Here is a 14,980-nt window from a genome sequence, read left to right on the forward strand (position 1 = left end):
GAAAAAATTTCAACCCAAAAACTGCTATTTACTTTTGTCTTTACCTTGAAAAATAGTTCAGGATGTTCAAGGATTCCATATCCTGGATTTTTAGCCAGCGTGGATTAGATTGGTCTAGGATTTTACACAAGCCCTGTAAATTACCAGTGTAAAAAAACCAATAAGTCCTGTCAGCCTTTCCTATACAGAAGCCATGGAAAGTACCCATAATTGTGTCGTACCAATATTTCATTTCACCTATCTATATACTGAAAGAAGAGGTACAAACCTACAAATGCAGGTTATACAATGGTGCAAGCCCTATACCAAACTTTATAAATTTAGTGAGTGGTTTTTTCCCTCCTGCAGCCTGTGCAAAGGTGGAATATATACAATAAAAATATATATCAGAGGGGTACACAATCTCTTGGAGAGCCCGCTCAACCAAATAATTTGTTTCATATATAACAAATTCCACCAAAGTATTAAATCACAACACAATGTTTTATTTGAATCCGAGAGTTCAATATGGATATATTTCATACTTTACTATACATATATTGTATAAAAAAACTTTAACAATGTTAAAAATGGCATAGTTTACTTAATGTTCTATCATGAGTATATGCTAACACAGCAGAAAACAGACAGACCATATTTTATTGTACTATAATCCATGTATGTGAATTTCACTAATTTAAAAAAAAGTCATTGCAACTACATATAGGGCGCATAGGTCACAGGACGTATGCAGGAATCATTCCAGTCAAAATATGGGTCCGTTTTCCGACCCTTCACAAAATTCTAGAATTGGAAAATGGACCCTTTACAAAATACAAATCAATGAAACCATAAATTTGGTAATTCATTTTTTTGGTGATAAAAATTAACTAGATTATTTCACTTCTCATAAAATTAATGACCTCTTTCACAAAAACAGGACCCTACAAAAAAGTCTGAAAGAACCCTGGCATAACATTTTATTGGCAAACCGTTGATCCTAGAGGTGTATACTTTGTTACAAAAAGTATATTGTTTTATATCTTTCCTCTGAGTATTACACAAATAACATGTAGTACTCAGATATCTCATTCATGTTGCAAGGGGTTGTATACAGTTATTAAAAAAGTAAAATTACTTTTTATACAGACCTTGTGTGGCCAAAATCCCAATTAGAAAGTTGTTTCCATCTTTCCCGATGCCAATTAAAAAAAATTCCAAGTTTCACTGAGATATTTTAATTTGAAAAATAGAGGAAAGTTGAGATAAAACAGCATTAAATTCAGGTAAAATGGTTTTCCTCATTTAATGCTGTTTTTTTTCCTGGATGGTATAAAAAGTTAATTTTTTTTATTTTATTAACTTAACTATCTATACAACCCTTTGCAACATGAATGACATATCTGTGTACTACATGCAATTTGGATACTTTTTCTAACTGGAAGTATGTTTCTACGATCAACGGTTCGCCTGTAAAGTGCCATATGCCCTGTTATCTCAGCACCTTGTATAATCTGCACATGCAAATTTCATTAAACAATAATAAAATCCTAAAGAATGAAAGGGAATATTGGTCGTTTTAGTTGAAAAAAAATTCCAATTGCATCTATAAAATACAATTCATACACAAATATCTTGATAAACAAACCATATTAGAATCAGTGGTATAACTATTCCAAATTAACACAAAACTGGCAAATGTTGTCAAATTAGTCTAACTCAGTACATAAAAATGATCATATAGTCCAATAAAACAATTTATTTATGTTAAAGTTTAGTTAGCAATCAAACTAAATTATTCAATGCAAGTAATGCAATAATAATCAAATTGCCAATGAAAAAAATATATAAACATTTAAAAAAAAAAAATTAAAGTTGAAATGGAACACTGGGCGAGTCATTTAATCATGGTATGTCTGGGTTCCACTGTGTTTTGATTTGGCACTAGATTGTACGGTTGAAAAAGAAAAGTAAATAAATGCAATAAAAATATATAGATTCCACAATATACATGTATATATTCAAGTTTTATAAAATTGAAAAGAAAACCTCTTTTGAAATCAGGTACGTATAGCTAACATGGGTCCATAGATTATTATAGCCATGAGTATCATTTGTATGAACTAAAAATGATATGTGGACGTGATTTGATGTTTCTCGCTTTGAATGGGAGGTAAAAGATGCTTTCTAATATCCATAGTTCAAGAGATGGTCTGGCATCAGACTAACGGCACTATTACTATCAAATAGTACATCTAAACATTACTCAGGAATTTGTAATGAATTGGTGCATGTCCCCCAATGAATAATAGAAAAGTCAAAACTACACATTTTTCACAATAACACATTTTCAGGTTTGTCATACTGCTTTCTGTGCATGTATGTTTAGAGTTGATACTACAGTTGACACTCATTATAACACCCCCCATCATACAATCCAAAACAGATGTTATATTGGATGGAAAACATATAAGATAGTCAAATTTTAAGTGATAAAATTTGGGTCTCATCCTACCAGTTGTTGAAATGGAATGGTCACTATAACGTGGGTTCTTATAACAAGCTTCAGCTGTATTATGGCCACGTTATTGAAGTTTGACCTTGGTAAAGTAGTTTTTCTTATTTTGTTTTAATGCAAAAATAACCATTCTCCTAACAGTTTGCCAGAGCCTGAAATTTATCAGAGGCTTACAAAACAATTTGGGGGACAGTGCTCCACTACATTTAAGCGTGTTTAAGGTAAAGTAGTTTAAAAATGGCCTGACAAACTTTGATGCACAACAAAGAAGTTTAACATTCAACCTGCACCTTGCATGAGAATACTTGGTAATCTCAAGAAATGGTACTGGCAAACCATTAACTGGCAAGTTACCATTGAAAATGTACCCTGGGTATTCTGTTTTTTAGTCATGGTTCCGCCAATCAACCTCTTACATCTGTGTAAATAAACGGGGAAAAAATGAAATGTAGATAATTTTTTACTACTTTTGAGTATCTGAGGCGAGTTGTGTGTTCAAAGCATTGCTATCTATCTTTTGAACTAGACGTGAAAATGGGAGGTGTATGAAGGATAATGATTGTAATAAGTTTTGTGTTTGCAGGCCTGCTTGACATAAATGATTCTGGTTCCATTCAAATAATGATCTTAGATCTTGGTTTTGAAAATAGTTTGAATATGCTCAGTGTTCTCAGAGCCATTTCACTGAGAAGATTACTTGACAGATTGCAATGCATTTTTATCATACTTTGCACACAAGCTCTTATCCTACTATGAAAATTTCTGGGGAGAACACTGATAATTATAGCTAAAATATTCCTAATTACTGCATAAGAGATGTCGTGAGAAATGAAATTTCTCAACTAACAACAACATTCATCAAGTTCAACTGGTATTGCTAGAGTTTTGCTAATTTTGAGGAAAAACTTGAGTGGTAGTACCCTGAAATTTTAACACTAATTTGAATTTACCTTATAAAATGCCATTTGTGATTACATTTATATCTCAGAAATAGCATGGAAGCGTCACACCCAGCTAATAACAAAATCTATCGCAAAACACTACAGCCACAATTTTTCACATGCATGCTGACTAAGTACAACATTTGAACACTGTGGAATCAAATTAGAAAAAACGAAATAGGAAATAATAAATTGGAATGACACGATTTACATTGATTAGAAAATCTATTAAAAAGATTTTAGAATGGATTCTCTTCAGCTTTCTTCAGTTTGAGGAACAAACTTTGCATAACTTTTCCTGATACCTGCTCGAAATGGTGTGTGTTGACCTATTCCAAGTGATCCCAGTCTTCCTCTGCAGAGCTGAGTATTTTTAGGTCTTGGGGCACCAGGACTTGGTTCAGTATCAGGCGTTATGTGTGACATCGGTAGAGAGAAAACTTCAGCCATAACCTTGGTCATACTGTACTTAGTGAAAGGCTCAGACCCGCACCAATGATATGCAGAATTCATAGTTGGATCCTATTGATAACAAGGGGCGCAAAATGAACATACAGGCACTTAAAACACATGGTCATAACTCTAATTTTCATTAAAATTTCCCATTTATAGCGTTTCCTGCTAATAAAATTTTTTCATGACAGTTTTTTGAAAAAGTTATAGGCAGGATCCACTGTTTTGGAAGATTAATTTACATGCCGTTACATATCTTCACAATTTATGAAATCAGAAACATCTTGTTATATAACATTCGTACCAGTGTTTCCCAACTTTTTTATATTACTGATTCCCCTAGCATGAGAAGGTCAATTTTGACAGCTCTCCCTCATAAAATACAAAATGTATTGTTTTTATAATTTACACATCATAAAAACTTGAATAAATTAAAATTTCGAGGCACAAAGTGTATCATGAAATGGTAGTAAATGATACTGCAGACTACTTACGAAAGTACCAGGACTATATAGTAAGAATTGTTTCAACCCTTTGAAGTTGTGCTGCTGCCTTGGCTCAGTGGACACTGCATGACTTTACGGCCCTGATACTTTTTTAGTACACTACATCAGCACACAAAACATGTTTTATTGACATAGCTTATTTTACATTTTAGTTGCTTATTTCACTATTTTAAGTGAGAGATTCCTAATGAAAGTATTGTTTTAGTGTCACAGGTATGCACTTGTGGTATTTTTGGGATCTTTTCATAATCTATAAGCTACGAAATGGATTAAATCCAAGCAATAGTTAGTGAGTTATGTCTTTTGATATTAGCATTCAAAATAATAATTGTAACATCATTTATATATTAGGATTTTCTTTTTATATCTGCTGACATTTTTGTTACAATTGTATTGTAATAAGCACTTGGTGATGCCAAAGCCAACACTTCTAAAAGCTACATCTAATTCAAATGAAAACAAGAAAGATAATTAAAAATTCCAGGAAGTTCAAAAGATAATTGAAATTATTTGTCTCGTTGGCTATCAATCAACCCCATTGAAGTTAACTAGTGTGCATGATTCAACTGAAGATATATCCAAGAAAAATATTCTTTCTTGAAGTTACCAGTGGCATCAAAGCCGTGGGTGCAGTAGGAGCTTGAGCATCCACATTATTTTGTAGCACCAGTCTGAGCATCGCCAAAATTAATTCATAAATCAAAATCTCTTGTATAAAGATCAAGTAGAGCACACACAGGTCTAAAACACTTCAGACGCCTTTGAAAGTTACCTCATAAGCAAATGCAAAATTTCTTATTTTAAATGTTTACATGGTTCAGACCTATATATATATGTGTGTGTGTGTATATACACTAATGACAGTAATTGAAAAGATAATTTTGAAAAGTATATACAATAAAACTGAACAGTGAAGCAATTGTGCAAACTATCATAATTAACAAGGCAGCAAAGCAGATGCACTCGGTTGTCACAAGAATAATGACAGCATGACATCAGCTGCTACCGACTCCAGCGCATCATGACACAACTCTTATTCTACAGCCCTCACAAAGCACTCATTATAAGTATACAAACTGGCACATTCAAGAATTTCATCTGATTTGCAAAACAATTGGAAACATATAAATTGATTTAATTCATATTTAATCCTTGAAAAATTAATTTAGCTACAAATAAAGAAAATTGTAATCAAGAAGGAGGGTGTGGCATAAAAGGGCAATGAATTTTCTATTGTGATTACATGGTAGAATCTGTGTAGCACAATCCTTATTCAAATTGACAGCACATTAATTTTTTTACATGTACTCAGATGAAAAAATGTTTATGTCACTATCAAAACATTAAAAAATATTCACCTGTAATTTCTTATCAGCCATTTCACAGCAAACTGCTGCAATATCCTCTGTATGTGAAGGAAACCTAATTTCATAGTCTGATATTTTTTTAGGCGTGGATGGATCCAACAAACAAGAAAGAAGACTAGATAAAGCACTTTCACCAATGTATTCTTCCTCACCATATAGCACAGGAATACGTAGAATGCAGCTATCTGTGTGAAAGATATTGAGCTTATTTTTCAAACATAGCCTACATAATTACATTCAAGAGAAACATTGCATGCTTGTTTAATTATAATGCACCTAAATAATTTTGATTGCACAGTGATCATGCCTTTGGCCAAAAAACATGGTTACCATGGGATTATATATACAGTCAAACCTCATTAATGAGTCACTCTTGGGAGAGCAAAAATATGACTTAGTAAGCGGAGTGACTTGTTAAACAGAGTAAGCCATAGCTGTGCCAATTCCTGCCTGAGGACTATTGCGACTTCCAAAAAGTGACCCGGTAAGGGGAATGACGAGTTAACCGGGTGACGCACTAACAAGGTTTGACTGTATATGTTTTTGTTTTTTTCTTAATTTTTCTTTTAAGAAATCTGATTGCTGAGCAAACTTCTCAATTAGCAAAAATTTCTCCACTTATTTCTTGTCACACAAAAGTGAACTATAATACAAATTTTGCAGCACCCTGAATCCTTATGCATGTTTGAAATGATTTTTTCCCTAGTCCAGTCATTGATTGCATCAACAAAAACTACTAATTATATAAGCTTGTCAAATCACACTCTGGATTGGCAGTTATGTTGAAGCCATTAATGTCTTAAAAACATGATAAAAAAAAAATTCATTTAGAATTTTATCTGAAAGGGAAAAAATTGCATTACTATTTACCTGTTAAATAATTTAAAAAAAAAAATTAAATTCAGGATTATGCACAGCAATTGTATTAACAATTCATAACTTTTACTGGTGATTCTATAAGATATTTTCAAAAAATATTAAAAATCATCTGTTCTATTACAGAGTAATAGTTCTAATACAAAGTAATCATAGTCTATTACATATAGTAGTAGATTGGGTAATAATTTTTTATCAGATAAGATTAGAAGCAATGAATGAAATAGTGAGTTAAATTATGAAGTATCTTAAAGCTACATTTTTGGTTTTTTTAAGTCATCAACATTTATATAAAAAAAGTTTTCTAAGGTTTTTGGTTAATAAAAATTAATGCCATAGTGTTACAAATATGGTTCCATAAAAAGAAAGGTAAAATGCACCATTTATACCTTTATTTGCTTCCATGACAACTTTTTCTGCTTCTGCCTTTGTTTTACCATAATGATTCAGAGGTTTTGGCTCATCTGTTTCTTTGTATGGAGGATTTGTTCCATCAAATACATAATCTGTGCTAATAAGTATGAAAGCGATTTCTTTTTCACCTGAGAATGAGATACAAAAAATTTATTTGAGGGATACAGTAGGAAAAAGGTTTGATAATAATCAAGACGAGAATACTAAAAATTATCAAATCATACCAGAGCTGAAAATACCAGAGAAATAATTTTTTCAAAATGCCCAGAAAAAGTTTTGGGCAGTAGAATAGAAAGTGACAGCAGTTCAGAGTTAATGTACATCTATTTTTGCTTTTGAGGGAAGCAGACTCATAGAACTGATTTCCATACATAAAACTTAAGCCTGTTTAAATGGACAATTCTTTTTTGAAAATTGAACACGGGGAGGAAAAAGAAGCAGCACAATACGAGAATTACAATCGATAGGTGCCAATGCTTCTAATTTACCAGAAAGCCTTCTAATCTTTTAGTGTAATCAAAATCTTCCAGTTGGAAACCAGATTCTTCAGATTCTTGGTATCTTTATTGAAAAATCCTCAAATTGTGCTTTGCATAAATTAATGATTCCCAAAAAAATCTTCCAGTCCTTGCAATCTCGAAGTGACCATGTTTTCTCGAAAAAAAATATGGAAAATTACCATTTGTTGTCAAATATGAAACCAAAACGAAGCGAAATTTCCAATATCTAAAATCTCTAAAAAACCGCCAATGGGGTTAATTTTCCATGAGCATGGGTGGGGACACCATGGAGATATTTTTGCGCCAAGCAATCGCTGCTTTCGCAGGTGTCAATTCAAGAACACATACAATTAGGTAAAAGATGCAATATATTACATGAAGCGATTTAATATGTGGTAATCAAAATATGCAGAAAGAGATAAAGGATTGTCAAAACTAAGCAAACACTGATTCAGTGGTCAAAGTTGTGAATTTTGGCATGATAAAAAAGTCATCATGTTGGCATTGACCACACTTATGGAAAATTAACCACCAATGGTGGGAAATGAAATGCTACTGCAAATCACAGCAAATTAAAATGAATTACAGGAAAAATAAAACATTTAACACAACAAATGCGTGAGATATATGTATTCATGGTCATAATAATTAGCTTGATTTAAGTGAAGAAAAATTGAAGTAGACTTTTCGTTGTAAATATGGGAAAAAATGGGCCAAGTTTTATAAAGAAAATATAGTAGGGCCGAAATGCAGGGAAACAAGTGATATGTTCACCCCAAAAAAAACCACAATTTTCCCTTTTATTTACAACATATTTTCTTCAGCAGCGAAATGTTTTGCCAAGTGAAAAACTACACATTTTTCAAGTCTGGGAATTGGTACCTATGATAATCTTTTTTTTTTTTTGGTGGATATATTGGGGGGGGGGGTGTCAAACCTCCTTCCCCATAATCCTTTGTGTTATGGGTGAGGAAAAATTGTAAAGCATTTCATTACCACATAAACAGGTGTTCAGCGAGAATCCCTATTACATATTATCTAATCATGGATAATATGTAAATTTACATAATCCCATGCAAACAGGACTTTGGAGTGGCTGTAGCCACAGAAGTAGTAATTTAACGATGCACATTCAGAAAAATGCTCTGAACTTTTGCAATGATCTAATTATTTGCTTAAAATTATAACTACACACTTCAATTAATCTTATTTTACTGTGAGGATTACTGTAAAACAATTTCTAATGTTCAAATAAATAGAATCATTTAAAATAGTCAATAAATAAAAACTCTTCAATGACAAAATCACAAGTTTAACGTCTTAGATCACCTGCAAGTCGTGCTAAATTTCTTGAACATATTACATTCAGCTTGTGGCTTTCTTCATACTCTTTTTCCACTTTATCTGGAGACCTTTGAGCTGCACTGTGTATTATTACATTTGGCTAAAACGAGAGAAAAAAAAGAGATAGACATCAATTTCATACCTTCAAAGTTAAAGAAATGAGAAGTTAAGAAATCTGAAGTTAAACAATTGGAAAGTTAAAAAAGTTAAGAAGTTGAAGAATTTAAAGGTATTAAGAGGTTACAGAATTTAACGTTGAAGAAAGTTTAAGAATTTTTTTTTAAAATTGAATAGAGGGAAAAAAATTATTTCGATAAGAAGAGACAAGTTGTTTAACCTCTTTACGATCATGGGTGGGCGTAATATTACACCCAAACATCAGTGGAATAAATTCAAACAAGTTCTTTATATGTTCTCTTTCTGCTCTTGTTATCTTGTCACAATGTTATACAAGCACAGCACAAATCCAAGTTAAATAATTTTCACCTGAAGCACAGTACAAATTAAACTTTATTTGATAAATAATAATAATCTATCAAATAATAATTGACTATAATTATAATCGATAAATAAAAATAATCTTTTTGTACTTCAATTTACTATATTCTATATACTTTCTCTGCAGCCTCTCTTGGACCGACCTACCACTATGCATGCGCTCTCTTTCTCGCCCGTGCTCCTGGCACACCATCAGCAACACTTTCTGGTGGCGACTCAGGTTGGCGCTAACATTCTTCATCATCACAAATCTTTACATATTAACCCTATCTTTACGGAAGTTGCTCTTTCTTTGTATACTCCTGTTAAAAAAACTCTCTCATCTACTATAACTTTTTCTTTTATATGAGTCCTTCCCCTTTTTTTTCTAATGTTTGGTTAGGTTAGCACAAGGTTACCAGATTTATCTCCTATTTGTCAAGTAGAGTTAATCCAAATTTCTTGCGAAAACCCAGTACCAAACTTACTTTCTGGCCAAAACCAGTGGTTAAAAAATTTGTAAACAAACCCATAGATATAAAATAGTCCAAAGATAATTTTCTACAATTTTTTTGGACTTTAAAATTTTCCCTGAATACCTCAAAAGGTGGGAAATGAGGTTAAATAGAAGAAAAAGAGAATTCACCTGGAAATCATTTACAACTTTTTCCACTGCTTCAATATCATTTAGATCCACTTTCATCAATTTGTCTCTGGCTCTAGAGAAGGCTAGTCCAAGGACTTCCCATGATTCTTTTGTGAATTCATCAACTAGAGCTCGGCCAAGCAGACCAGATGCACCGGTAATTAATACTTTATTACTCATTTAGAATTAAATTCTAGACAGGAAAGAAAAACCATGTTACTGAAAATATGAGCAATAGATTATCTATTCAGCTGTATTATTAGTATCACATTTAAACAAAATTTAAAATTCATAATAAATTTACACATTTACGGCAAATTCATATTCAGCGAATTTTTTTGTATATCACAGAAAGCGGAGTAATCCTTAATATTAAAAAAAAAGAGATTTTCTGGATATTAGTACTAAGATGAACTTCAGAAAAAAAAAAGTTTGTCTCAAACCCAGGTCCTCTCGCCGTCCTGGCAAGAACACTATTCAACACACCAGAGACAAAACTCCTCTTGCCAAGTAAATATACAAAGTAACCTGATGCACTGATAGTTAATATTACTAGTAAAACAACAAAAAAAATTATAATTTTCCCAACCCTCTAAGCTAGCACCTTGCCGAGGGTGGAGATACGGTGGGGAAACAGTGCTTCCCCCAAGTGTCAATGAAGGAGCCAATTTTTTTAACTTTTGCAGTGAGGGAAGAGAGTGGTGATCTGTTAGATGCAACCTGACCCAACCCTGAGACCATACAGGACAGAAAGTAAACCGGCATGGTAATCCTGCCAATAGAAGCATTGGTGGTACTGGTAGCGCCCGAGTGATTCAGAGGTAAGATGCAAGTGTCTTCTACAATGAAGGTTATCATCAGGGTTCAATCTGGCAGAAAAGCATAGTTCTTTCCCTACCAAGACTGGGGTGATCCAAACAGATGGCGCCTTCATTTCCCACCAAATTCCATTGGTCTGAAATCTCCATATGGTGATATGAAAGGAGTTGTGCGGTAAATAAATGGTTTAAATTATTTAGCACCAAATTCTATTGGTCGGAAATCTCCATATGGCGATATGAAAGGAGTTGTTGTGCGGTAAAGAAGTGGTTTCCCAACTTCGAGATGTGAATGCAAGCCAATCTCCCCATTAAAAAGTCTCGCCACAGAGAGAGCAACATGCCTACAACAGTAAAATGTTCAAACATTACACTTCACTCATACTCTGAAAAATATGTGGCAGATGGGAGCACTATACAAGCATTATACAGAAACAAGTTTCACGTTACGTTCACAACACGGACACGCATATCCCAACATGTACCAATTCGATAGAAGTTCCACGGAGGACGAGGTACATGTGTGGTTTAGTAGTAGTGGTAAAGAAATGGAACACTGGTTGGGTGAGACGGGTCACTAAGAAAGATCGACGGGTGACTAAGACCCATAGTAAAACACCAGAATTTAGCAGTTCGAGAAAGGTTTCAGTTCAGTTTTTCTTATGGACACAAATCCCCAACCTTCAGCTGGCACTAGCGGCTGAAAGAGTGGTTTACTCCACCCCCCAAAAGAATGGAACTCTAGCCCAGGGGACTTCCGGGACAAATGTTTTTGTTTCAGTTTTACAATAGAAATTCACTATAGCAGGGTCTAAGAAATCCTGAGTAGTCTGGAAGCCAGCTAAAGATGTCAGCACATTGACAGGGGGGCATTGGTGGAGATAGACCTGGAAGTCTGGGGGGGGGGCACGATGATGGTGTCAATACATTTATACATTAGATCAGTCGAATCCACCTTTGAAGCTGGGGGGGGGGGGGTGCAATGCCACCCCAAAGCCCCCCCCCCGTATCTCCGCCATCCATGGGGGGTATGCATGAGGCCAGAGGCCAAAAATTCTGAGGGCCGCAAAATTCCGATCGAAGTAATAAATACGCTAACACGCAAAAACAGAATTGCGACACACACACACACGTGATTATCATACATAATTATTTCGCTTATTTCATCAAATAATCAAAGCTACAATTAATAATTTTCAAACGAAATCATAATAATAACCTCAACGTACTTGATGAAATCTTTGATAATTTTCTAATTATTCATCAATTCGAAATTTCAAGCGCCCTCTCAAGAGCACTGAAGATTAAAAAAAAACTATTTAAAAGGTCTGTCTTCTGCATTCAGCCGTAGTGATGCCAAAACATTTTTTCTTAAAAGAAACATTTACTGAAACTGTTTATGAAATATTTTTCTTTTCTGAATTAAAAAATTTTTTTCGAAGAAGAAGAAAAAAAACCCAAAAATTATTTTTTTAGTGCTTAAATTTCTCTCCAAAAATTATCAATTTTTACAATTATTTTGGCTAATTTAACAACACATTAAAACTGCAGGTCAGGATGGCCGAGCGGTCTAAGGCGCTGCGTTCAGGTCGCAGTCCGGTTCTCCGGGCGTGGGTTCGAATCCCACTTCTGACATCGAATACTTTTTTTTCCTTTCTTATGTGGTGTGTTTCAACTTCAATTAAATTGTACGTGTATTGTAACTTCCTCATACGGAGGAGGGGCGCACCATGATAATGCAGTGCCGTCTTAAAGACGCATGGGCAGCCACGGGTTATCTAGGTCAGTGATTCTCAACCGCCGGGCCCTGTCAAACCGGACCGTGTATGATTCACTGTTACATTTTGTTCCATTTGTTACCAAAGCCGCTCTTAATGCAGCTTTGATTTGTTACTCATTAGTCGCGTGGATGACTGGGCCTTCCACTCACAAGAAAGAAATCAACGGGGCCACGGGCATCCAAAGGTTGAGAACCACTAGGCATGGCCACCGCCATCTTGAGTCGCGGTCCCCAGCAAAGTTGCATTAAAAAATTTTTTTCAAGAGAGGCTTTGGCCCTTAGTATATATCGTTGATAATATACCATCGGAACAGTGATATACAGTCGAATCCCGTTATAACGAACTTCAAGAGACCAGAAAAATTACTCCGTTATAAAAGAATATTATTTTGTTTGGTTTTTGTATTGTTCCCATGTAAACTTATCTGAGGGGGATTAGAAAAGTGAAACGAGATTTTCGCTATAACGGTATTCGTTAAAACGGGATTCAGTATTCACTGTGCTATACTTCGGCTGTTGAATTCTGGAATACTTTTAGAAGTATTTTTTCCATTGGCTTTGAATTTTTGTAAATTCTGGTATTATTCCTTCCATTAATTCGGAATTTTCATCGATTTTCTTTCTTCCATTAATTCTAAATTTTAATCAATTCTGTAAGCATTTCTTTAATAAATCCTGGAATTATTTCTTTCGTTAATTCTGAATTTTCATCGGCATTGGGAAAATTATCCGCACAAAATATATAAAATCGTGACAAAGGGGGTCCTAAACATTTTTGATGTCCCAAAATTGTTGAGACGCACTTGGCTCCACAATTTTTTTTTCGCACCGTGCCCCGCGTGTAGTAAGGGCGGCCCTGCTCCTATGATAATGAGATGTGGTTGTATTTTTCGAGTGCAAGTAATATGATAAATTATTGAAAGAAGGTAGTTACAGCGAGGTGGGGGTCTCCAGAAAAATCAATTTGATGGAGTAGCCCCAAGATGCTGAGTAGCAGTGTTTTGTGCGTTTCTGGAGTGGTCCCGTTGTTTTTTGGTGCGTTTATGGAGTGGTCCCGTCGTTTTTTGGTGAAAAAAAACGAGACCACTCTCCAGAAACGCACAAACACTACTACTATGCTTTTAATAAGACGGCCCTGATATAGCACCTCTGCTAATAAGATCTAGTACTGTGATTTTCTGAAGTATGTAAATTGGTAAGGGCTGGTACTTCCACTCGGGTGTGGGGCCCATGACTTCCCACATCCTGGAGCAGGGCCCCTAGGCTGGGACACTTCACGGGTCCCTCTTATAGTGAATTCATAGCGTGAAGAAGCAAAAAAAAAATAATAATGAGAATCGTCCCGGGGCCGCAAAGCTGGAGTCCTACCCTTGTAGAGGAAATGGGATTTCATGATTTTTTGAGCCCCGAAATGTGAGCAGCATCTATTCATTGACTAACGAAACATATTAGACCTTAATCACAGGAGTCCCAAAAATTTAGCTTTTCCCGGGGGGCCTCCATATTATCCATTCTTATGCACACATATAGCGCTTGGAGGAAATCGTTTTCCCCCCCGCTAAATTGCATTAGATACTAAAAATTTTCAAATGAGATCTTCTTGGAAATATAGTCTAACGATCTGCAACATTATTTGGCATTTAAAGTTCATTCAAAATTTAAGAGAGGCCACCGAAGTACAGAAAATTCTCATAGAAAAGCATTAGGCACTTTCAATGCTTGTGCAGAATGGAAAATGCGATAGATGCCAGGAAAAGGCAACCCGGAATCATTTGATCTTTGCCGTGTTGCCATCTCCACTAGATAATACCTCCATGGTTTATGAAATAGTTTTCTTTTCTAAATTAAAATTTTTTTTCCGAAGAAGAAAAAAACCCAAAAATTATTTTGCTCCAAAAATTTATAAATTTTTACAATTATTTTGGCTAATTTAACAACACATTAAAACTGCAGGTCAGGATGGCCGAGCGGTCTAAGGCGCTGCGTTCAGGTCGCAGTCCGGTTCTCCGGGCGTGGGTTCGAATCCCACTTCTGACATCGGATACTTTTTTTTTCTTTTCATGTGATGTGTTTCGACTTCAATTAAATTGTACGTGTATTGTAACTTCCTCATACGGAGGAAGGGCGCACCATGATGATGCAGTGCCGTCTTAAGGACGCATGGGCCGCCACGGGTTATCTAAATCAGCGATTCTCAACCGCCGGGTCCTGTCAAACCGGACCGTGTATGATTCACTGTTCCATTTGTTACCAAAGCCGCTCTTAATGGAGCTTTGATTTGTTACTCATTAGTCGCGTGGATGACTGGGCCTTCCACTCACAAGAAAGAAATCAACGGGGCCACGGGCTTCCAGAGGTTGA

The 14,980-nt window shown here is 35.0% G+C and overlaps 1 protein-coding gene and 2 non-coding genes across 4 annotated transcripts; 2 read left to right on the plus strand and 1 right to left on the minus strand.

The window, feature by feature from the left end:
* Positions 1-466: 466 nt before the first annotated feature.
* Positions 467-12,192, minus strand: LOC149070012 (methionine adenosyltransferase 2 subunit beta-like). Of its 2 annotated transcripts, none has more exons than XM_089250210.1 (6): positions 12,069-12,192; positions 10,022-10,214; positions 8,884-8,998; positions 7,030-7,182; positions 5,756-5,949; positions 467-3,960 (listed from the first exon to the last, which is right to left on the minus strand). In XM_089250210.1, exons 2-6 carry the CDS (start codon positions 10,199-10,201, stop codon positions 3,694-3,696), a joined length of 909 nt encoding a protein of 302 aa, XP_089106336.1. In that variant the 5' UTR covers positions 10,202-10,214; positions 12,069-12,192; the 3' UTR covers positions 467-3,693. The 2 variants fall into 2 exon arrangements, with proteins under 2 accessions (XP_089106336.1, XP_089106337.1); XM_089250211.1 differs by having other exon boundaries at positions 473-3,960; positions 12,059-12,176.
* Positions 12,193-12,390: 198 nt separating this feature from the next.
* Positions 12,391-12,474, plus strand: TRNAL-CAG (transfer RNA leucine (anticodon CAG)). Its single transcript has one exon. It is a non-coding gene; the product is annotated as a tRNA-Leu (tRNA).
* Positions 12,475-14,572: 2,098 nt separating this feature from the next.
* On the plus strand, positions 14,573-14,656 carry TRNAL-CAG (transfer RNA leucine (anticodon CAG)). Its single transcript has one exon. It is a non-coding gene; the product is annotated as a tRNA-Leu (tRNA).
* The last annotated feature ends 324 nt before the right edge of the window (positions 14,657-14,980 follow it).

The sequence above is a fragment of the Pholcus phalangioides genome, unplaced genomic scaffold (assembly GCF_987345545.1).
Source record: "Pholcus phalangioides strain wild (caught in Gottingen) unplaced genomic scaffold, Ppha-v1.0 ptg000022l_1, whole genome shotgun sequence".
Lineage (NCBI taxonomy): Eukaryota > Metazoa > Arthropoda > Arachnida > Araneae > Pholcidae > Pholcus > Pholcus phalangioides.

Excerpts from the sequence above, each read along its gene's own strand:
- LOC149070012 (XM_089250210.1), bottom strand. The coding sequence starts at position 10,201 with ATGAGTAATAAAGTATTAATTACCGGTGCATCTGGTCTGCTTGGCCGA. Across the intron at positions 8,999-10,021 it reads AAGTTGTAAATGATTTCCAG|CCAAATGTAATAATACACAG; the intron begins GTGAATTCTCTT and ends CTCTCGTTTTAG. Across the intron at positions 7,183-8,883 it reads AAATTTAGCACGACTTGCAG|GTGAAAAAGAAATCGCTTTC; the intron begins GTGATCTAAGAC and ends TCTCATTCTCAG.